This window comes from Gallus gallus, chromosome 12 (genome assembly GCF_016699485.2).
Source record: "Gallus gallus isolate bGalGal1 chromosome 12, bGalGal1.mat.broiler.GRCg7b, whole genome shotgun sequence".
NCBI lineage: Eukaryota > Metazoa > Chordata > Aves > Galliformes > Phasianidae > Gallus > Gallus gallus.
This window is the reverse complement of record NC_052543.1, coordinates 13,670,790-13,694,696: the sequence shown is the minus strand read 5'-3', so window position 1 is coordinate 13,694,696 and position 23,907 is coordinate 13,670,790. Positions and strand designations below refer to the sequence as shown.

The following is a 23,907-nucleotide window of genomic DNA, read 5'->3' as shown; positions in this document are numbered from 1 at the left end:
AGATTTCTTTAAGCTACAAACAGTTTTCAACAGAAACAGATTTAAATACAAACCAAAGTCCCTCACGCTGCTGTAAATCACAGGGGAAACATAATTCGTTTGCAGCAGTTTTCAACAAGAAAACTTGGCAGCCTTTCAGCGAGTTTCATAATTGCTCTATTTTAAACTCCAGCTTGAAAACGCTCGAGATTGCTTTTAGTTTTATTGAAAGGTTAATTTCACACCTCCAGAAAAATACCAGCTTTCCATTAGATCTAACGGAGTGTTAAACATGAAAATTACAGACCCTCCATGCAAACACGCCGGGTTTGGTGGGTTTCTATCCCATATTGCTTTTCTTTTCCTCCCAGTGAAGGCACAGCCGTGTTTGGGGCTGCCCCCATTGCTCCTGGATAGGGCTGATATAGCAGCTGGGTGTCACTCTCCTGGGATGAATTGAGAGCCAAAATCCCAACCCTTTGTGTTTGTAGCAATAGCAATCGCCGCTGGACATGGACACTTCCTGACTCCTGAAAACATAACTGAGCAACAAGTGTGTGCATGTGTGTGTGTGTGCGTGCCTATGGATAGGGTATATAAAGAAAAAAGCTCATGCAGCTGTACACACAAGGAAAGCCATTAGGAAAGCACATTGCTATTGCCTTCAAGAAAACTATGATTCAGTTCTATGGGAAAAAAAAAAAAAAAATCACACTGTGTTTTAAGTATTTTAAACGCAATTTCACCTGAAATCATTTGTCAAGGGAAGAAAGGGAGGAAGGGGGTAATTATCATAGAATCGTTTGAGTTGGAAGGAACCTCTAAAAGTCAACTGGTCCAGCTCCCCGCAATGAACAGGGACACCTACAGCTCCATCAGGTGCTCAGAGCCCATCCAGCCTGACCTTGAGTATCACCAGGGCATCCACCACCTCTCTGGGCAATCCCTGTGATTCCTGGCACCACGGCTCTGTGCAAGGTGCAGGGGTGAGGGCATGGCGCTCCCTGAGCAGTCCTGGTGCTGCTGTGAGCTCCCTGGGGGTTGTGGGGTATTGGGAGCACAAGGAGTGACCAAACCACAGCTTCACCCAGAATATAGCACATCCGTGAGCTACTGCCTTCAGGTTCATTGGGAACAATTTCATCACTACTTCATAGAATCATAGAACAGCACAGTTCAGAAAGGACCTCAAAGTGTCCCCAGGTCCAACATTTCATGAGAAAAAGGAGCCCAAGTAAGGTTCTCTAGCACCCTGCCCAAAGGTGTTTGGAAAGAGAGAGACATATGAGGTATTTGAGACAGTGGCCCAGCCACCCAGAGAGGTGCGAGTGCCCCATCCATTGAGGTGTGCTCAAGGCCAGGCTGCATGGAGCCTTGCAAAGCCTGAGCTGGTAGTTTGCAACAAGCACCTCAGCAAAGGGATGATCTTTAAGGTCCCTTCCGACCATTCCATGATTCCACGACATATGGAATGCAATGCAGAGAGGTGAGGCGTAGGTTCTTCTGGAGAAGGTACCAGTAAAATAACTGAGCTTCCTTTAGCTGATTCCTTTCTTGTTTTAAACAATTTTGTAGTTTCTCCCCATAATTACTGAAAGAAATAACTTGGTCGTCTGAGATTCTCTTGTCTAGAAACAGCAGGAAGAAAAAAAAACCACACACGGCTTATGAAAGAAGCGGCTGCCTTTGTGAAAAATAAGCTTCCTTTTAACATTTGCAAGTTATCAGCACTGCAAGGATCCTGGCAGGGGTGAGCCATTCTGCAGGAGATGGATGGGCAATTGCCGAACAAAGGCTCGTGCAATTTGGCCGAGAAAGTAGGAAAAAATAATTCAGTCATCAGTGAGAGCACCTGCAGGCATCCCTCTGCTCATCCCAGGTGAGCACCATCGCTCATCAGAAGGCAGATAACCTTTATGCTTCCATCTGACATTCAGTCTCTGGCCTTTAGAATCACTGCTCTTCCGATCTTCCCCATGTAAATCATCACACTTCCCCTTTTTATGATATTCTAATTAAGAAAGCTGTGATAACAGTAACTAATTATGTCCATAACACATTTTGAAGCGATCTCTCTGCCTGTCAACACTCAGAGCTGGAGTCTAAACTTTGGCAAATGTCCCAGTGCCAAAAAAGGGTACGGAGCAGGATGCCATAACCTCCTGTCATTAATCTTGGATAAAGAAGTTCCCATGAACAATCAGTGACTTGTTTGCCATCAGCCTCCCACATCCTGCTACAGCTTCTCTGATACAGCCTCACCACGCTCTCCTAATAGCTCTCTCTCGAGCATAATCACTGCCTTTTTACCATCCCGCTTTCCTGAGCAAACAATACCTATTCAGAAACAAGGGCAAGGACTGAGCATTAGGATGCCCTGTGAACAGTATTTCATCTATTAGGAGATGCGGAACTGCATCCGTCCTTTAAAACACAACAAACAAATCAACCATGTTGCTATGCTTCCCCTGACACACACAAAGCTGTCACGTTTTGCAGCTGAAACACCGAGGCCACAGCATCTTTCTTCCAGCAAGCAGAGCTTCTGGGGGTGCTGCACTGTGGAGAACACGGGAGCCTGGAGGCAGAGTTTCCAAAAGTCAACACAACCAATGGGAGATGCCTCAAGTTACTGTCATTGCCAGTGGGTTTCTTGCATCTCGGGTTTCTCCATCTCCTCCTGCACTAGGAACACCCCCAGCCTGGAGCCACAGCTCCCACTCCTCTCTCAGTTCTAATGGGGACGTCTGCTCCCTTCCGTGGCCACAGCCACACCATAGGATCCACTCCTGACAGCCAGAACCATGCAGGCATCTGCACTGGGGATTGTCACATTCAGGTGATGGAGAACCGTCTCCTCACTCAGTCGATAGTAAATTTGGGATCCAAATCCCACTGTAACATCTTTGGCCACTGAGTTTACACTAATAGCAAATTGTCTGACACACCAGATTTCCTGCAGCAAAACGAGACGTGAGCTGCAGGAATGCCACAGCCCTGGGCTGTACCAAACTAAACCTATCACACTGATGGGCAGCAGTGAAATCAGCAGCTGTCTGTCTGGGTGCTGGTCAGTGCCTCTCTGGGGAGTTTCACTCTTTGAGCCATGTCAGGACTGCGAGTAAATTGATTGCATAGATGCCTGTGGTCTGCAGAATGCACAAGAGGCAGCATAAAAAAAATATTAAAGTGCCAGCAGCTTGTTTTATTTCCAGGCTTGTGAGACCACAATGACATTGGAGAGCAACAAGCAGCCTCTTCGCAAGACCTCTCTGTATAAGGCTCTGTATTTGGCAGTGCTACAAGGGGACAAAGCTCAGCAGTTTTCAGCTGAGCTCTTAAGGCAGGGACTGAGCTGCTCTGCAGCACTGCTCACACAGAACCTGGTGACATGCCTGCATCCTCCTGAGCACGCTACAGTTACAGACAAGCTAATAGTCAGTCATTTCTTCTGGATCAGCTTTTACTGTGTCTAACACAGTCGAGTCCTTTATGACATTTAGAAAGCAGAGTTTATGAAAGGACCAGATAACGAGCAAATCAACAGCATTAATTTCACCTACGCTATCACAGTTAAATGCACAGCTCTTTCCATGCCAACAGGTGCAGTGCGATGGCTTAGAGACAGTGAAGGCAAATCACAGCCCAGTAAAGCAGCCTCCAGGTGGCTGCTCAGGGCACTCCTGCATCTTTTACGGATCCTTTAAGAGGGAACAAACACCCATCCCTCCGTGGTGCAGGATGCTGAGAGCCCCAGGCAGCCTACAAGTCTGCAGAGTGAACCTACTCTTGGAAAGATCACAGTGGAAAAGCAAAGGCTTTTCTGAGAAGCCATTTTTGGGAGTCACAGAATCACAGAGGTTGGAGGGGACCCCAAGAGATCATCAAGTCCAACGCCCTGCTAAAGCAGGTACCCCATACCAGGGCACACAGGTAGGTGTCCAAAGGGGTCTTAAATGTCTCCACAGCAGGAGACTCCACAACCTCTCTGAGTTTTAACTGCACAAAGGGAAGCAACTTAACACCTGCTCCTCTGGCAAACCATAGACTCGCATTTGCGTTAGGAAATCAGCGGCTTTATTAATAATTAAAGTATTATTCAGATGCCAAGGAAAGATTGGCATTTCTGAGAGATGCTCACAAACTGTCCGAGCTTTAATGTGTGCCTCCTTATTTAAAGTTTACACAATAAATATGGCATCTACCATTCTCCTGCCCATAAAATATTTATCTCTTTCATCAGTGGATGGTTTAGATCAAAACCAGAAGGTAGGAACGATTCCAGTGAGCTGTCTGCAAGCTGTCCCCTGCCTGGAGGATGCCCATCCAGAAGCAATGAGCTGTTGACCACGCACAGACAAAAATAAATACAAAAGTGCCATGTAAATGACTGCTTATTGAGAAAGAGATCTAATTTGCAGCTTATCACCTGGCTGTGTCAGCTCCCATTGAGAGCTGCCACCAGGTTACTGATGGGTGGTGCTGCTGTCATCATCCCAGTCCTGTGTGGAGAGCCATAAAAACCAGTGCTGCCGCTGTCCAAAGCTTTTAAGCTCTTTGCATGGAGGAGCACAGGCAGCACTGCTTGATTTAGAAAAGGCAATGAGAAACCTTCCATGAGAAAACCATGGGGCTGACCTCTTCCACACAGGGTCCCAGAAGGTCCCACCTGCAATAACTTCACACAACACATGTCTATTGAGACACGATTTCATCCATACATTAAGCCATATATTTGAATATTTTCATGCATATAAAAGTCTAATTCACAACCTTTTGGGGTTAAGCTTTTTAACTGATAACCCCCACTTACAAAATCCATCTTCTGGATGAGCGTTAAGACATGAGCAGACTCAATGCAGCCCAAGAAGATGTCTGCACAGTTTCAAGCACAAGCCAAAAGTCTGTGTTGATAACTACATGAGTAGAAACAGTGTATTTGCGAACAACAACGACTGTTCTACTCCCTGTTCAGGGTGCGGGGGGAAATAAAGAACTCATACACAGAGTGGCTGCAGAACTGACTGTGTTTGAGATTCCTGCAGTGATCTGTCTGGGTAAAGGTTATTTAATTTGGTGAGATACGTTGTACTCAAGTGTTTAAATTAGAAACCTGCTCTGAGCTGAGGATCTGTGATTAGACGAAGAAGAGAGCAGTAATCACTTGGAGTGCTGCACACAAGGGGCAAGCAGCCCCACAGAATCCCTAATTTGTAACCTATTTATGCACAGCAGAACCACACACCTTAATGGTTTAAATATTCCTCTGTATGCCAAATGACTAAATTCTGTTTGGATGAGCAGGCAGCCATTTGCAGTCAGGTCGTTTGTCTTTCAAAATAGCAACAGAGCAATCTTGTCCTGTCTGGCTGGAGCCGCTCTCTCTAGGTACAGCATCCCAAAGTGGCTCTGCTTCGATCTGTGCAACCTGAGGATGTGCTGTGGGCTGCTTCAAGCAGGAAAGCTGTAAAGTTGCTTCTCGACATGCAAACCGCCATCGTTATTGTGTGCCGTGAAAGTACCAACACATCACCATGCAGAGACCACAGAGAGCTGCTTCTAGAAATGTAATCAGTGTTAGCTCTACCCCAGAAACAGACCTCTATTTCTATAAGTAATGTGCAGACAGCGTGAGCCACTCAAGAGCTGATGACACACTAGTAAGAGTCAACCAGGAAAAAAAAAAAAAGGAATTAAATTTACTTTAATTAAAGCAAAATTGGTCTGTATCCATCACCTCTGTCTGACTTGGACTTCGTGGTGGAGTCAGAAGTGGTCTCAGCTTTTTTTTTTTTTTTTTTGTCTATACTTTTAATAAATTACATCACAATGCTGCATTGCACTGAGCTGCAGACACACGTTACCACTCTATGCAACCCACCAGGACTCAACCATAACCATGGACAGGACACACATCTGTCCTGAGCACTGGGTGTGGATTCCCAGCCTGCTCCTATCACACACCCACAATTGCTCCCAGTCCCATCACAGGGGGAGAAGAGAAATGAGAAGCCACAAACACCTTCCTTGGAGGCCAACACAGGCACTGCTGTTCTCAATATAGCTGTTTTAGGGGAATCAGCATGTATCACTCTCAGCAGTGCAGCTGAAGTCTGTTGTGTCTGTTATCAGCAGGCAGACCTTCGCCTCCCGACTTTGCTGCTCTATTAGCATGTCTTACGTTAACTCATCAAATTAAGAACTCTGTGGGAAAGCAGAGAAAACTTGGAAAAGGAAATTAAGGATTGCATGCAGCTTTGTGTTGGATGCTTTGACCAACAGAGCAGCAGGTACAAAGTGGCACTGATGGGCAAGAAATGGGCAGGTAGACTCCCCATCATCATGGTCACAGCCAGCCAGGGGCTGGGCTCCTGCCCAGGGGTTCAGGTGGGATGACACACCCGGTGTTGGAGTGTTAGCTCCAAGTGGTGGCTGTTAGCAGCACCATTAATGCAGCAAGCACCTACGAGCAAGGCACTGGGTGCAGCACTATGGCCAGCAGGCTGTTAGTGCAACTCATGGAAACCATTTGGATCTTGGGCCCTGTATTTCTAAACAGGGTCCCCAGTTCCAGCCCATCCCTCCCCACGGAGCCATTAACTAATGAGTAATTGAGAGACCTGCTTTCAGGGCAGTATCTCAGAGCTCACTTGAGCACACATCATGTGGGACCAGGGCTTGGCTCCCACCACAAGCACCTGTGAAAGGGTCTCTCGAGAGAGTGATGGGGACTTCTGTGGTAATTACCTTTGGGAAGATGCAGTTACAACACAGTGGTGTACTACAGAGGAACTGGCAAAGCAGCAGGTCTCTGCTATTATCAGGGCTGCCCAAAAATTAATGGGCTGTACTGAAGCGTAGGAGTTTCTCAACAACAAAGCAGTAATCCATGGTAGGATAATAACAACAACAAAATCACAACTCCCATGAAATATTTGATATATTTAGGATTCTGGCTATAGCAAGGAGAAGGGAAGAGGAGAGAGATTAAGTTACAAAGAAACTAACAACATGGTTTTGTGTTCTTTACACTCATACCACCAGCAAGTTAGCTCTCAGCTCACAACAAGTACTTTTCCAAGATTCTATCCGCAACTACCCAGAGTGGATGACCTCTTTCTCATTAAGATCAGCACTACAGAGATGAGAACTGATTGGGACAATACTGAACTTCAGGAAAGAAATGTGGGATAGGAGCCAGGGTAGGGACACTTCTTGCCTTCAGCACCCAACAAACCAGAGGAAAAGCTTATCAAGAAGAGCATCATGAGCAGGAAGGGCCCAACAGTGGGATGATTGCCCACTCCACTTAGCAACATTTTTATTCCAAAAGGCTTTTGACAAAGCCCCCCTCCAAGGCACTTAAAGCTGCTAGAATGTCACAGGATAAGAGTGAGTATCCTTTAATGCATTAATAACGAGAAGGATTAAAAAAATTCAAGGACAGGAATAATCCCCAGCTTTCAGAGGAGGAAGAAAGCCAGGCTGCTCCCTGTAGTCATCATCTATAAAGTCATTTAATAGCAAGAATTTATAAGGGAGATAGGTCAGGATAGCAGAATTGGAGATTTTCTGTACATATGCATGCATATACACATACCTGCAAAGGAACACACACCAACTCTGCAGCCTCCTCAACCCAGCACACCTCACCTCTCGCCCAGGACTCTGGGGAAGAAGGGCATTTTCTTTCCATCAGCATTTTCAAGTTGATTCAGACACCTTGCAGCTGGGAGCTCCTGGTTAGAGCATCTAAGGATAATGCCAGCTGCCACACAAGCACTTTCCCTCTAACCCAGCTCTGCTGCAAGAGCAGCTCTTGCATTGCTCCATCAAGGATAAAGAAAACCCTACAGTTTCCCAATGCTTTCAAGGACTGCAATAAATATTTGAGAAAAATTAATTGTTGGTCTTTCATTTGATATGCTTACCTACCCCTTCTGTTGCATATACTTAAGTGCTGCCAGCATTGCTCCTCCTCAGGGTGCATTCAGCTGAAGACTTCAGGTGCTCATTAATTAATGCCTCATTTGCGTGGGCCTCTGCTTAAAATTCTCATGCAAATTACTCTCAAATCGTGCTCTGTTTTTAGCTGAGTTGAATCCAAGCACTGAAATGCCAGAAGAGGAAAGACAAATTGGAGAGTGAATGTGCAGGTAATAAAGCTTTTGTGCTCCTCGGAGGCTCTGCAGTAACCTTGGGTCATGTGTAGTACAACATGAATTTAGAGAAGAGATAAAGAGGATTGTGAAGGCTGAGTCTCCCAAAAATACAAGCTATGAGCTGCTGATAGAAACAAACTACTGATAAACACTCTTGTTGTGTTGGGTATTAATGTGAGGTTCTCCTACAAACTCCAGAAGCATCCTCCAGGAATGAGAGCTTTTTACCAGAGAAGAAAAGAAGGGTTTCTCTGTATCGTTTAATCACTGTGTATGTTGCCCAGTGTTAATACAGGATTTGACAAAGCCACCTCTAATACAATCTGTTTTTAATTTGTGGTCTTTATTACAGCTTATTGTAGCTGCCTAATTAAAGTTTGTCAGGGAGGTAATCAGCCTTATTTCTGTAGTGAGAGCAGTTTAATAAGAAGGTAATTTTGCAATCTGTTTTCTTAAATTAATTAGGAAAAATCCTATAAAACCCTCTGAGTGGGGTCATGAACCCGAGCAAACTGTGGCACTAACTGCAGTGTCCTGGGAAAGGACATCACCTGTTAGTGGTCTTCCCTTGGTGTAGAGTCATACCTGCTGAGCACAGCGGTATTTGCACCTTATCAGGAGCAACCTACCATACGAGGCTTAACCTGAGTGACTGTTAGTGTATGCTGTATCCAAATTAACCCCAAAAGAGCGTCAGGTGGAGGCTGGACACAAATACAAAATTAAATCAAGAAACGTCCGCTAGCAGATGTGGGAAATGGGTTGGCATTTGTACACAGACTTCCTCCAACAGCCCAAAAGTCAAAGTAGACCAGCATGTATTCCTGGAAAAAAGAATCAGAGGAAGAGATGGAGGGCTCTGGGACACCTTTGGGGAAGGAAAGGTCTCAGCGTTGGGCTGTAGATCTTTCTGCTTGTCTCCACTGTAGGAATATTTGGTTTATTTCCAGTACTGCCCAGCTTCGTTCTTCAGACTGAAGCAGAGAGCGAACATTCATGAAATTACCCAGACAAAAGTTATGTCGGCTTTAGCTGCCTTCCCAGAGAGTTTGCTGTTTGGTAGCATTGACTGACCCTTACTGAGCCCTACAGAAATCATGAGCAGTAAGGCAAGACTTGTGCAAAGATCGCTCACTGTGACTTGCTGTCTTCTGCTCCGGTGACACGAGGGTGCCCTGAGGCTGAGCAGCTGCTGCTTGCTGCTGGGGGGCTGTGAGGGTGGAAGAGCTTCTGAGATCCTGCATGTCATGTATTGATCACCTCAGGTCAAACAGGGCTTGATTTTGCCCACTGATGAGCTTCTGCATCCGTTTGGGCTGCTGGTTTCACTGGAGGGCCTGAAACAAGTCTGCCCAAGGATCCCGGCCCCTCATTGATTTCAGCAGTGTGTAATGTACCTTGTGCACCTCCAGACAAAAAAACAAAAACCAAACATCTAGAAAACAGCAGCTGAGGAAAGCAGACCATGGAGAAAGGGGAAGGAGGAAGAAGTTGTGCTCAACCCAAATTGCATTTTGGCCCAGAAGTGATCCCCACTGCCCAAGTTGGCTTTTTTAGAACCTTTGAATGGGAGGAACAATGAAAGAGGCACTACACCAACTATGCAAAATGAACGTAGAATCATTGAGGTTAGAAAAGACTACTCAGATCACAAAGCCCAACCATCAACCCATCCCCACCATGCCCGCAAAACCACTTCCCTCAGTGCCGTATCTACCCTTCCCTTGAACACCTCCAGGGAGATTCTGCTGCAGACACCCAGCACTGGCCTAGGGCTGCTCCTATTAATTCTTTATTTTCATTTTGGGGATAACGTTTTCACTCCCTTGTTATGTGTCAGAGATTGAGCCTGGCTCTTGTTGTGAACGTGCATAACATAAACTCACTCCTACAATAACAATGAATAAAAGATAAGTCCAGTGGCTCTGAATCTATCTAAGTCTAATGGCTGATTTGTGCAGTTGGGGATTAGAAAGACAGCCTGATGTATCTGGCTGCTGAACGCAGTGCACTGTTTGCCTTTGCTGGAGGACTCAGAGCTAGGGCTATAAACACTTGTGGGATGAGGGAGCAGCAGACAAGGAGAGAAGATGTAGCTCCACCAGAAACCGTGTAAACTACTGGCTGCAGTAAACATCAGTATGGGAATTAAAAGCTGTCGGTTCAGAGCGCCATAAAAAACACCATCTCTCCTTTATCTAGCTTCCCTGACTGAACTCAGAACAAAGAGATTTTCTTTCTTTCACTGGTGTTTCAGAGTACTCCTTTGTGGCTCACAAACTGCAGCACTTTGGAGAGAACGTAATTCTGGGACAAAGCCTGTCATCTGCTCTGAAGTGAGCTCCCAGGGCTGGAGGGGACTTACCTGCTGCTGTGGTGGACTAAGAAGTTCTATTCAACACAAAAAAAAAAAGTAACAAACACCTTGAGGCAAGGAGGCACAGAGCAACACATCCCTCAGACTGTAAGGTTTCAGCCCCAGGGTCCCAGCCAGGTCTTGTTGAACGTACAAGAACACTGAGCCACCTGGGGAATGTTTCTCTTTACTAAAAGTTTTGTGTAAGTTGGCAAGCCCAGTGCATGTGGCCTTGGGATCCTGGCAGAGACTGAGCTGGAGTCAGACTGTCCCAACCTTCCAAGTCCAGCAGGCTGCAGATTTAAGGCCAAACATAAAGTAAGAACCTATTGACCTGGGTGTGCTAATTAGAGTATGAGAATGACTCTACCCTCCTTAGCCAAAGATCTGAGGATGAAGCTTTCAGTCCAGCTCTCCCTGACCCCCATTTCTCCTCTGACAGTCCTTTGGAAGCACACAGACCTGCAGGTATGACTCAGAGCTTTCAGAACAGAACTTAAAACAGAGATCCAAAGCCTGTAGAGTTTCCCAGGCCCAAGCCCACTGAGGTCAGGTGTTGACTAGCAGCCCTTCAAGCTGCCTTCACTTCAAGGGGGGGATCAGCTATTGAACATCAGCTATGGGATGTTCACACTTTGAGAGGAGATGGTAGATCTCATCAATTTAGCTGCCTGCCAACTCCTTAGCACTTGCGTGGGCTCTGCTATGAGAAATCGATGATGAACTCCCATAGCTTCCAATAGGAGCAAGCTAGGAACAAAATAAAGCACAACGGTAGCCTTTTAAGCAAGCTTTTAGCCAGCTCCCCAAGGATGCAGCCAGACATACTGTCTGTGCCAGATCAGCTTCAAAGCCGTCAGCCGACAGTGCTCGGGGCAGCCGCAAATAGTCTGAGCTAATAAAAGAGCATCTTCCACAGCCGAGCTGCAAACTTCTGCCTACCGCAGTCCATAAGGAGATGCTGGGGCTCTTAGAAATCATAGAATCATTAAGGTTGGAAGAGACCACTAAGATCATCTAGCCCAACTATCACCCACCCCCACCATGCTCACCAACCACGTCCCTCAGTGTCACATCTCCACGGTTCTTGAACACCTCCAGGGATGATGATGACTCCACCATTTCCCTGGGCAGTCTGTGCCCGTGCCTCACCACTCTTTGTGAGAAAGGACTTTCTCCTAATATCCAATCTAATATCTTCCTGCATCCTCCTGCTTTAGAGCATCAGGCAGGGATGTCAAAGATGAATGCAGATCAAGCCCTGCACACCCCATTCACGCTGTTCAGAAACAATCATGATCCTCCTGTGAAGCTCCGGCACCCAGCCTCAGCTCTGTTGCATGCACACTGTTTCTCTGCACCTCTGATTCCCTCCTGACCATTTCAATATTGAGTTATGCTTCTGACTCTGGATTTCTGCTGTGCTTTGCACAAAGGCTTTTGATAGAAGCCAGGCACTCTGAACACTAGTGCATCACACCAGCTGCATTAGAATATGAAGGGTTCACACGTGATGAGATGACAGAGTGAACTGATCTAATAAAAGGCTCTTAAGTCATTAACTCAAGTCATGCAAGATTAAGAAACATTTCAGCAATAACAGAAACTGTGTTAGGGCCTTAGTGACTTCAAAGAACGCTTTCTTAATTGGCTTCACAGTATTGTTCCTTTTGCCTTTTGTTGTAACGGAGGGATATTAAGAAATTCATCATTTCAAAGTCATCAGTGGCACTCAGACAGGCTTTTCAGGGCTGTGCTATGTTTTCTGTACTTTGGTAGTAGGAAAAGCCTTCTAGGGACTCACATTCAACCCATCCTTCTACCTGCTTATTTTGTACAGTTCCACAGACCTTCTGCCTGGGCTGAAAACAAAGGGCTGGAGGAAGAGGCTGGGGGCACATTACCAACTTGAAGCCATGATACTCTTGGAGGTGAAGCTACAAGATTAAATCCTCACTTCAGTCTGTGAATATTCCACCTCCAGATGACATCCTTGCCCTGGGATCAGCCCCATGGAGCAACACCTTGCCTGCTGAGCTCCCCTCTAAAACCCATTCACACTCCTCTCAGCTCCATCCCATGCAGCACAGTGATGCAGACCTGTCCTCCCAAAACATCTGGCTGCCAACCCTCTGCTGCCACTCATCTTTCTTTACACCAAAATCCATTACAAGTCATCCTCTTAGCTCTGAGATCACTAAGACCCTTTTCATGTCAAGGAGTTAAAGCTTGTTACCCAGCTGACACTAATTTCCCCTCTTTTAGCACCAAATCATTTGATCCTTTCCTGTTTAAAAAAATTATACACCAAAGCTAAATAGTTCTCATTGTCTTCTTTTCTAGCTAGGAGGAAAATGAAATGAAACGTGTTGCACTGTTTTGCTGGCTGTGTTAACAAACCTGTGCTTCGTTAGCTGCCCTTTGCCCATCATCCCTTCTCTTGGCCATCGCTAATCTGCTTTCTTCTCCTCACATTTTCATGAAACAGTGGACTCAGTTGATACACGGACCTAGCTCATCCCTTGGTCATATGAGCACACCACTGCAAACACTGGACTTGAAATTACTTCCATAGCGGTCACCCATTGAACAGGTCAGTCTGGAGGAGGAAATAATAACAAATGCATCAATAAATAAAGGTCCATTCAGAAGGCTTAGCAGTGGGTTGCCAAGCACACCAACTCAATCCAGTGTTTACCAAAGGCTGCAGCAGATTTTCCCCTGGCTGCCAACCGGGAGCCCCATTGGTACCGCCCCACTGGCACTCAGGGCTGGAGCTCCCAGAGCAGCACGAGCCCCAGCCAGCACATCAGCTCCAGGCAGAGGGTTTGGGCAAGCCTTTATTCCATTTCAAAGGCAACAGCAGAAGGGATGCAGCACTCAGTGTTATCTCTGTGCGTTTCACCCCTGCCTTCCTTACAAAACGCCCATCATTTTGTGGATTTCACGTTTTTGATCTCCTGCAGCAGGTCAGACAGCAGAGCGAGGCTGACCAGCGAGATCATGAAATCTTCAAAATCAATTTTTTTCTCTGGCTCCTCATCCAGGGCAGAAATCATTTCCTGGTACTTCGGCTTGTTTTCCTGGCCCTGTGGAGAATCATCGATGAGAAAAACAACATTAAGCACAAAGCTCCTTTTTTATTGCATCACCTGTTAAAAAACCAACCAGCCAAGCACAAAAACACAAACCCCACAACAAAGCAAGACGCCTATGCTCTTTTGGGTCTTTAGAGATGGATGGGAGGAGCTTTCCATGCCCTGCTGCTCACTGGTGGGATACGTAACTCTGCAGCATGGGGACGACCCTCCTGGCATCAGCTCAATGCTTTGGCAAACTACCACCACCTCATTAATTGCAATAGGTTTCTTATCCCATAAATGCACAGAGACTTGCCATCATCCAAGGGCTCGTTTCCTTGTTGGTTTGTGCTCACAGTACTTTAATAGCAAGAGCTCAAGCGGGTGCAACAACAGTGGTTTATTGTTGTCACTCCTCACCGAGCCCCATGCTCTTGCTTTATACTGAGACTGTGTCTAATCAACTAAAAATGCTTTCGCCAAGCCTAGTGGCATTTCACCTGGGATTAACCCATGGATGGATGCACACACAGCAGTGGAACAGAGCCCAAGGTGCTCAAACTCTCTCACCTGTATGAATCTTGAAAACTGGGTTTGCAGCAGGCTCTTGGTTTCGGCTTTGCTGAGTTTGCCCTCAGGGTCAGCAGAGTTGTTATACACCAGCGCAGCAGTAGCAAAAGCTTTTTCAAGGTCTGAGCCTTTTTCTAGAGCTAGGGGGGAAAAAAGTTACCAGCCTATCAGAAAAAGCAGCGTTTGTGATATAATTGAAAGGAATCTGTCAGAAGCATCCTGAGTGGGTGGGAATCAGTGTCATTTCATTAAAGTTAATGAGCCTGAAACAGTGTCTATACCCACTGAGGACCTAGCCTAGATTCTATATGGAGTGGGCCAGCCTCCTGTCCCATACCTGAGTGCAGGTTTTATCACAGCTGGGATATGCTGGGTAGGGACAGGAGTTAGGGTAGGCCTGTCTGGTTATCCCAAAGGGACCTGCCAGCCACCTCCTGGGCAGGTGTTGGCTCTCAGGGACCTCTGGCAGGGAAACATGGCCCAACTGGTAAGCATAGGCAGCAGAGCTGTACACTAGCTTTGTGATGTATTTGGAATTTTGGCTGAAATATTTGGCTGGGTTCATCCCCTCACTCCTAAACCATACCTTGAAGACCATACGCTCCCTGCTCACAGTTATTGTCAGATCCTGGATGTGGTTTGACTGTGACTTTAAGGGAAAGGTGAGCAGGAGAGGAGACATGGATGAACACTGGGGGTGGAGGCCCTTACCTTTTATTGATGCCAGCTGCTTGGCTATAGGTATGCTGAAGGGAGAGAGCAGAGAGGCGCGATTATCACCTGATGTACGCATATCATTTCTCCATAAATGATATCGCTCATTTTTATTGTATTTAATCCCTCAGAATCCCAGGACTTCCCAAGGGAGACCAGCTTTCCTTCACAGCAGGGAGACCAACATCCTGGGAATGCTTACGGATGGAACCCCTTCCCTGCAAGGACAGGGCTGAGAGAGCTGGGGCTGTTCAGATGCTCATTAAATTGCCAGAGAGAGGCATGGCAACCTCTGTTAAGCCCCAGAAAGCTAATTGCAGAAATACACACCCAGATAACGACTTCCAATCAGAAATCACTAGAGATGCAAAGAGCAAAGCCATCACTCACCGCTTGGGCATGCCTGCTGCAGCCGGAGGGCTCCTCGTGGTGGGCGCAGGGTTGACAGAGTAGTGTTTGGTGCTGGGGACGCTGGCTCTGCAGCCACACATTGCGCTTGTGATCAGCGTTTGTGATCTCTAAGCAACTCCAGCAACAGCAAACAGGTGGTTGCAAGCTCTGCTCTGTACAAGCAGCCTGCCCACAGCCGTGCCCCATCAATAATGGAAGCACTACCTGGTGATTGCAGGACCAGTAAATGCTTGGGATTATAGCAGCCTCTGCAAGGTGGTGCTGAGGGGTCAGTTTTATTTCCTTTATTGGCACAAATCTTGCTATTAGAAAACACACTGTGTGTCACGCTGCCTGCTTCCTTGCTGTGGATCCTTTCCTAGAGGTGTCCAGGCAGGGAATGCTGACCTAAAGCACCATGCAGCTGCTTTCATCCCATGGTGGCTGATAAAAGGCAGTGACTGCAGCCACCTCATCCAGCACATCCTTCTAGGGAAAGGATATGGGGTGATGTCAAAACTTCCCGGAATGAGTCCTTATGTAACAGGACACATAAAGGAGACTGCAACAGATGGCCTAGAGAATTAAAATGTTTTCCTCATTTAGTAGAAGCTAAATTACCGAAGGCTAATGAATAAGGATGCTCACCACCTTACTGTTCGTGGATTTTAATTATCTTAAAAAGCATGGGAAAAGAGAACCTTTAATTTTCCATCTAAGAGTGTCATTACTCAAACAATTCGGAGCCTTTTTCTGAGAGGTTTAGGCTGTCTTAGATCTCTAGCGCATTCTTTAGCACTGGCTCATGAATAAAACAGAGCCTGTAATTGCAATGACGCAGCCAAAACACATATAATCAATGCTCATTATCCCATCAATTAACACACTAAAATTAAACAAGAATACAGCCTTAGTAATCTGCCATCAGCTTAAAAAAAAAAAAAAAAAAGTCTTGATATCATGTTGAAGTGATAATTCCCCTTTACATCTGTTGAACCCTACAAGAAGGCATGAAAAGCCTTACAATCCTGGTTAATCCATAGAACAGCAACGCTTGGGCTTAGCAGCATCCAAGGTAGAAATGAGAATGAGGAGCAGACCCTGTTGCATGTTTATCAGCTCTAGGCAGAGCCAGCTCCTGGGTTTTGGGCTCTTTCCACTGTCAATCAGATTTCAGCTCAGGTTTTTTAATTTGTAATGTAACCAGTTTTGAGAGCCTGAGCTCTACAACAGGTGATTTGCTTTGCTGGGGCATTAACAAGTTCAGGCAAGCCTGGGCTGTGCTCTCTCTCCAGGATATATTAATTAGTGTACAGAGAGTGTTAGTGCACTACAGATACCAGGTAGCACAAGGCTAACCCTTGCCATTGCAGACGATCAGCTTTGAAGACAGTGAGATTTTGGCTGTAAGTGTTGATGGTCAGCAAGGTGTGCAGGGAGCGGGGCCATCTGTTCTGCATCTATCTTGATACACTCTATTTATGTGTGAGATATCCAGGTGATCCTATCAGACAACTTTTAGCACGTTTCACATGTTAACAATATTGTCTGCATAAAATACACAACCTGATACCTACCTCTGCGGGATCGTTGTGTGCAGTTCAGTTCAGCTTTCACAGGCATTATTTCCCTCTCTTCCTTCTTGGTGCTTTGCCAGAGTTTTCCCTTCCCTCCCCTGTACTTTCTGCCATTCAAGATGACACATTACGACTCAGTGGGGCAGCAGCTCTCTTGGCAATGCCCCTATGACAGCAGCCAGAGGCAGGTGTGGGCTTGCATGCACTGGGATAGGGGCACAGGAGAGGGCCTAAAGCCATAGGTGCACCTACACCATCATCCACTTAGCTGTCATTCCTTCAGTAAACTCTCAGCAGCAACGGAGACATTTCGAAATGGAGATTTTACATAGGAACAGGGATGCAAACAAGAGAGGGAGCTCAATAGGAGGAGGGTGAAGCCAACGCCAGCCTCCTGCTGAGGCTTCCTGATTGCCTTCATTGAGCTCACCTGCTGCTAAGCATCCTGAAGAAAACTAAACTTTGAGCCACTGCCAAACCTGACCTTCAGAGCAGCTGAGGAGGAGGCACAAGCACCTCAGCCCAATTCCTCACCATGTGTGTAACTCTCAGCTGAGCCTGAGATTGAGCTCGGGGGTCAGGGATGAATAAAGTATTAATGAATCCCACTGCTGGTGAAATGCCATTTAGGCAAAGCTACTAGAAACAGGCTGTCTGCAAGGAAACATCCTTTGTCATTGCACATCCAGGCACTCTTCAGATACGGCATGTAACGTTGGTCAAAATCTGCTCGTGCTGCCCCACGGGGCTGCCCAGGAGCAGAGGGCTGCAGGGCTCCCTGGGTGCAGGCACCCTGCTCCCTTTGAAGATCTAACACATAAGGGACAATACCATGACAATACCAGTGCCCAGTTCGGGCACTGCATTCATTTTCAGACTGCAAATATTATTACCAAATAATTTCCACTCTGAGATACGTTTCATTATAGGAAGATTAGGCTTTAAAAAGGCACTGATACTCATTAAAAACAAACAAACAAACAAAAAAACACAAAATTTTATTAAAGAAAGTCACAATGATAAAAATGTGAGAAAAGAACCCGGTTTCTGAATGGAACAAAAGGGATGCTCCACTTGCTCAACTACCAAAACTTTATACCCAAATGCTCAAAAAATCCAAACTTTTACCCTAGAGATGTATGGCACTGATGGATGATGGGGCAATCAGCACCATGTATTAATACTGAAATGCAAATTATTGCTGCTCTTAGAAAATTTCAGGAGGAAAAGCTCTTGGTGTTGGCAGCAGGGGGGAATAGAAAGTAATCCTGAAAGAGAATGGCTAAGTTAGGAAGAGCGTAAGCTGTTTAGCTGTCCATTCACACATACATTTAGATTCAAGTCTGGCTCCAAGCTAGTAGACAGAAGAGTAAATGCATGTGACATGACTGCATTGAGAGCACCTGCAGATTGGAAATAATCAACCCCATCAGGTAATTGCAATATGAATCCATGCAACAGGTAGCAGGAACTTTCCTAAGTCCCAGCCATCACGGAGGCTCTGGTATGGGCAGCTCAGTGGCTGCAATGAAGGAGATTTTGTCAATCAGGAAAGCATGAATTTGCTCCCATCTAGGTAGGTAGCTGAGAAATGGTTTAAAAAGAGAAACACATGGGAAAGCAGGAGGGACAGCACAGAAGACCAAGGAACATGTTTTCTTCCCAGGCTGACCTAGTTATTTAACTAACTGGCAGAGATACTCACTAATGATGAAGGAAAGCACTCGGTCTGCCAGCAGCAGAGGATGCTCGAGTTTACTTAGCTGTTTGTCTTTAAAAGGGGGAACATCAGATAAAGTCTTTTCTGTCTTACTGCTCAACATTCTGCTACGCAGCCACTGTTCTCAGTTCAAATAAAATCCAATTCCTCAGCGCTTGCCAAAGGATGTGATAAGTCTTGAACCCAGAGGAACAGAGGGGAAGCACTCAGAAATACATTCTTATGTAACATAGGCAAGTACACTTATCATTTTTGTTTTCACTTTTGCTGCTGCCATAGTGCATTAATCTGAGAAGCCATAGATGAAAAGCTTTTCCACCCCTTCTAATTCACAGCAAAGACATCCCTGGAGGTTGTATGGGACAACAAGCAGCTCATCTGTTCTGCGTGGCAGCAAGGAGATAGCCGACCTGTGGCCAACCCAGTAGGGAAAGGGGCAAGTCTTCCATGAGAACATGAGCCTCTGTCACTACTCTTCTCAACTTTTCCACCAGCTCTGCCTTTTATGAGACAGCCTGTGCTTAGATTAGGCAATTATTATTATACCCAATACCCCAAATAAGTCATGTCTTACTTCCAACTCTGGTCTTGTATTAGGATCTGCCCTTTCTCAGGGTTAACCCTTGAGGGCTGGAAAGCAACAGTTCCTGTGTTCACACGGTTACAAGCATTTCAGCTTGTTTGAAATGGGGAACGAACCTGAGCAAAACTCAAGTTTCTGACCCTCAGCATTGAATAGAGAACTTGGGAAATGGGACCCTCACATATGGAAAAGCTGATGAAGTTGGATTGCACGAAAAAAAACTTCTCAGAGAGAGGCCTGGAGGACACACTTGAGAACATTCCTGATCAACTAATACAAAGCAGATTAAAAAAAAAAAAAACAACAACCACAACACAAGGATATTGAGTGATGGAGAGGACAGTAGAATGAGACACAAAGAGTTGTCATGACACAGCCACCCCTCCCCACAAGCACGGATTTCATTCTCTTTTTGCTTGCCTGTATTTAGCTTTTTCCAAATGTATAAATGAAAGAACAAAAGAACAGAAAGCCAAAATAAAAATTTTCACTGACCCAGAAAATTGGATTTTGCTCCCATTTAGCCATTCAATTCTGTGTTTTCTACAGCTTGAGAAATGGCTTTTCCAGCAATCCACAGAACTGGGATAGTTAGCACAGCATTGGGCTAGTCCTATTGACAGATGGAAAGAGAGGCATAGAGGTGGGCAGATATTTAATTGCACAGTTTAATATATATATTTTTAATCTTGTGATAGTGACCATTAAAGACAAGTATTGATAGAATCATCTCGTGCTCCACTGCACATTGAAACAATCCTCATAAAGGTGCTGGAAAACAGTAAGAATATGGCCAATAAGGTCAAGTACAGAGATGATATTCTGTCCATCATCTTAGTTATTTTGCAGTGACATTTTAATATTATCATACTCTGAAAAAAGTGCATTGTATGCAATAACTTTATTAGGGTCAAATAGATATCACAATATAGATTCATCCACCAAGTAGCCATAAATTGGTTACAACAATCATAGAAGAAACTAAGCTGTTTTAAGCTAAAATGCTTTCAACATTACAGCTCATACATGATTATATACTGATACACTTTTATTTAGAAATGCAGATGATCAGTTTTGATTATCATATCGTGTTTCAGGCTTTACTTCGTGTCAACGCATCCAATACTCTGCAGTGAGGAATCCTCCAGGGAGAAATCCCAGTGGGCTATGAGCCAGGCACTGGCTGTTTTAGCATGAGTTCCTCTGAACCTGGGCTATTTGGTCAATCCAGTTACATTCTCCAGTAGCACCAAGCTCATGCTCAGAGCGGCAACAGAACAGAGGGAAATCTAACAATCTTTGAACAGCACAGATAGAAAGACTTTCTTACAATAAGAGGGTATAAAGGAATGCTTACGCTTCGTAAGGTCACAACAGTACATGCATTTTTCATGTTTTACTGTACTGAGAAACAGGGCATCTTCAGGTGGCTTTATATACTGATATCTGCACCTCTGTTATCTTAGTTAAATAAATACCTTTGTAAACATATAACACAGTTACTTGGTCCTTATTCTCCACAGCTCACATATAAAGATTCACAAAACATCCATAGAAATAGTGATTTATAGAATGAATACTTAGCTCGGTTAAATGGAATAAACATTGGTCAGGTACCATATATACTACTGAATGCCATTTCAAGGGAAAAACATTTTTGTTACAAAGCATTCAGAACTTGGGTAAGCCATATATTCGACTCTGCAAAATATATAAAAGATGCAAACTTCTTTTAAACATACATTTAACAAAATGTAGTGGCAGAAGTTGAGAAGTTCCATTTACACAGTCCAGACATTTGGTAGTATGAAACCGCTTATCCATGCACTAAGTTACAGATGACTTGGTTAATTGAAATAATAGTAAAATCTTCTGAAACAAAAGATGTAATCAAAACAGAGGCTCTGAAGAGTCACAGACAGGCAGTTTTGAAACCGTTACATGCATGGATATACAGAATAATCAGTAGAAATAATAGTAAAACACTTCTGTTTCTCACCAAAATGCAGAAGGAAATTCAGTTATATTATGCATATTAAATACTACAGACTTGAGGCTACAAAATGCTTCTACCATCTTAACACATACAAAACTACCATAAAGTTATCTCTACAGTACGCACTACAACACGGACTCCAGGTCACCACCTGCGATGCACACACCCCTTTATATGCCTATCAGGGGCTCACATGCCAGCTCCAGCCACGGGCCACCTCCCGTCCATCTCAGGAGGCAGGGTTAGATCGCCAACCGACATCGAACGCTGCGTTGTAGTATTAATTTGTGTAAAACCCTTAAAAACCTGGTGCCACAGAAACTCGAGACCTGCTAAATGCTCTATGTGTGAGGGATGTAAGAGCTCGCAACGCGGGCACCTTAAATCTGATTAGCGAAGGAGGTCGGCCCGCTCTGGCCGTAGCTCTGGGGCTGGCCATAGTCACCCACCTGCCCGTAGGAGCCCGGCTGGTTGTAGCCCCCGGCTGGCCCGTAGCTGTCCTGGTTGTAGCCACCCTGGTTGTAGCCACTGGACTGCTTCTCCATGGTGTCTGCAGCGTGCCGCTGGCCTGAGGAGTGCCAGCCCGTCTCCTTAAACACAAACCAAATGTTGCCTGCCCAGAGGATAAAGTTCAAGAATCCAAAAACCTAGATGGGGAGAAAAGGAGCTCGTCAACCACAACGCGGTGTCACCCACAGCCTGATGGCTTGGACCCCCCATGGTCCTTGCAGAACCAAGGTGCCCCAGTCAATCTTTCTCCCCAGACTTGCCAGAAAGATCTCTAAGGCATAGAGAAAACATCCATATTGACTTCCCTCGGTGAATTTGCAAGGTGAAGTGTTTCCCTTACGTTTCCCTTATGTTTTAGTAAGTTTGGGATTTTACCCCAAAATGTTTTTAATTTAGAATATAAACTAGTTTAAAGAAACACTGGGAAGATAAAATTGGAAGAAAATATTATAAATATAAAACAACCCCTTTTTCCAAAGCACTGCAGCTGGGGAAGGTTAGAAGCAAAGGACCCTCTGCACCCATCGCACTCTCAGGTGCTCTGAGCCAGGCTCTATCTTTCCCCTCAGTAAACTTCTGCTTCCAGATACATGCCTTCCACTAACAGGTTTGTACCCGCTGTCATAGGTCAATGCACAGGCAGAACAGATGAAAATACATTCGTGGGGTAATGGTGTAAGTCATGAAATGTGCTTACAACAGAAGTGTTCAGGCTTGACATAACAGGACTGCGAACGGGCAAGCATTTGTTGGACTGCTGTTTGCAGGCTGACATCAGCAATAGCACTTCATCCGGGTCGGTGGCAATCTTTACATCAGACAGTCCTTTAGCCCAAGCAGATGAACCCACTAGCCACAAGAAGGAGAACACCACTGTCACAATGAAATCCTAAAAGACAAATCGGTTGAGAGCATTATACTGATGTGTCCACTGAGAAGAAAAACTTCAAAAAAGCATCAGAGAGAAAAAAACAAGAGCTTGTTATTTCACAATGAGTAGAGATTACTGCCATCATCTACCGTGCTAATTTCCAGGGTTTTCAGGCTGCCATCGACCCCTCCAGCCTAAGGGCAGATCCCTGCAGGTGCATGGCTGGTGCACAGGGTGCTGAGCTGCCCTGGGAGCTTGGCTGCCCGCTGTGCCTGGCCCAGGAGCCGGAGCAATTGAAACACTCAGGTGCCTGGGCAGGAGCTGGTCCCTGGCACAGGTTTCCAATGGGAAGTGTTTCCATCTCAAGCAGAACCTAGAACTGCCTAATCTCCAGCAACCAGCTGAGGAGCTTTCTCACCAGCTGCAGGTAAGGACAAACGTCCCCGTTGCACGCACCACGCAGCCTCTAATTATCCCCAGCAAACAAACAAACAGAACAATTTGCCAAGCACAGAGACTGCTCAGCTCCTCCATCCCAGCAGTGCTTCCAGTTCCCATCCATGAGAAAAGAGAGAAGGGGTGCAGCGGTGCCTGTGCGCTCTACAGCCATTCCCCACAGCTCTGCTCCGAAGCTCACTTTTCCCCAAAAGGCTCTCTGAAGCATCAACTTCTCCTCGTCTTGGCCAGAAGAAGTGGCCAAGTGCCACTGTTGCTGTGTGGGTTTGGGGGGAGCTGGGGGAGGAGATGTGATTTTTCGAGCTTTCCCGTGTCTTGCTAAAACAGAGCCTTTCTGCTGTCATCTCCCATGCCATCTGTCAGCGCACAGCAGATGGCGGAGGTGCCAAAGTCTGACATCCCACTGACTGCATCGCGTCTCGATACCCCCTCCCTGGGGGGCTGCTTCCCCTCTCCCCTTTAAAGTAAAGGTATATGGCAAACCATCATTAAGAAGGCAGTGTTTAGGGTTTGTATCCAAAGAAATAAGTGATCCCCATAAACATGGTTCTCCTCTCCTCCCAGCACCCCCAGCACTGGGGGAACAAGCTCTTCATGGCACCAAGAGAGGATGGATGGAGGAGGCACCAGGCACGTCACGAACAAAGGGCTGCTCCGCTCACGCAGATGGGATCACATTAAGTGTGCTTGGATGCTTCCCAAGGGACACATCCTTCTTTTTAACAGCACCACCATTTATTTTCTGCTGGCTTTGAGTTCCTCTGACCTCTCTTCGTGCTGCCCAAATGGGCTCTCCTGAAGAGCACCCTGTGCAGGCCGGGAGCTGACAACCATCTTAGCACCCAACGGGAGCAGTGCAGGCAGAGGCACAGAGCCTGGCAGCGCATTTTCTTCTCAGGGAGATTTCCAGCAGAAGGAATTATTGTACACTTTATGCCTTAGC

The 23,907-nt window shown here is 45.8% G+C and overlaps 2 protein-coding genes across 4 annotated transcripts in view; both read right to left on the bottom strand.

Annotated features, from left to right (window-relative positions):
* Positions 1–13,318: 13,318 nt before the first annotated feature.
* On the bottom strand, positions 13,319–15,355 carry SNTN (sentan, cilia apical structure protein). Its single transcript, NM_001142847.2, has 4 exons — positions 15,252–15,355; positions 14,859–14,893; positions 14,148–14,287; positions 13,319–13,586 (listed from the first exon to the last, which is right to left on the bottom strand). The coding sequence occupies exons 1-4, from the start codon at positions 15,350–15,352 to the stop codon at positions 13,428–13,430; spliced, it is 435 nt and encodes a 144-aa protein (NP_001136319.1). The 5' UTR covers positions 15,353–15,355; the 3' UTR covers positions 13,319–13,427.
* A 4,426-nt stretch (positions 15,356–19,781) lies between these two features.
* SYP (synaptophysin) overlaps positions 19,782–23,907 on the bottom strand; it is a 79,636-nt gene continuing 75,510 nt past the window's right edge. For all 3 annotated transcript variants that reach the window (XM_015293015.3, XM_015293016.4, NM_205394.2), the window contains 2 exons: positions 22,335–22,526; positions 19,782–21,774 (listed from right to left, as the gene is read on the bottom strand). In XM_015293015.3, coding sequence (XP_015148501.2) covers positions 21,508–21,774; positions 22,335–22,526 — 459 coding nt within the window. In that variant the 3' untranslated portion in view covers positions 19,782–21,507. The remainder of the gene's footprint in view (positions 21,775–22,334; positions 22,527–23,907) is intronic.

Bases quoted from the DNA above. Each gene is read 5' to 3' on its own strand.
- SNTN (NM_001142847.2), bottom strand. From the start codon at position 15,352: ATGTGTGGCTGCAGAGCCAGCGTCCCCAGCACCAAACACTACTCTGTC. The intron at 14,288-14,858 runs GTAAGGGCCTCC...TTTCCCCCCTAG, and splicing joins GCAGCTGGCATCAATAAAAG to CTCTAGAAAAAGGCTCAGAC. The intron at 13,587-14,147 runs GTGAGAGAGTTT...GATTCTCCACAG, and splicing joins AGTTTTCAAGATTCATACAG to GGCCAGGAAAACAAGCCGAA.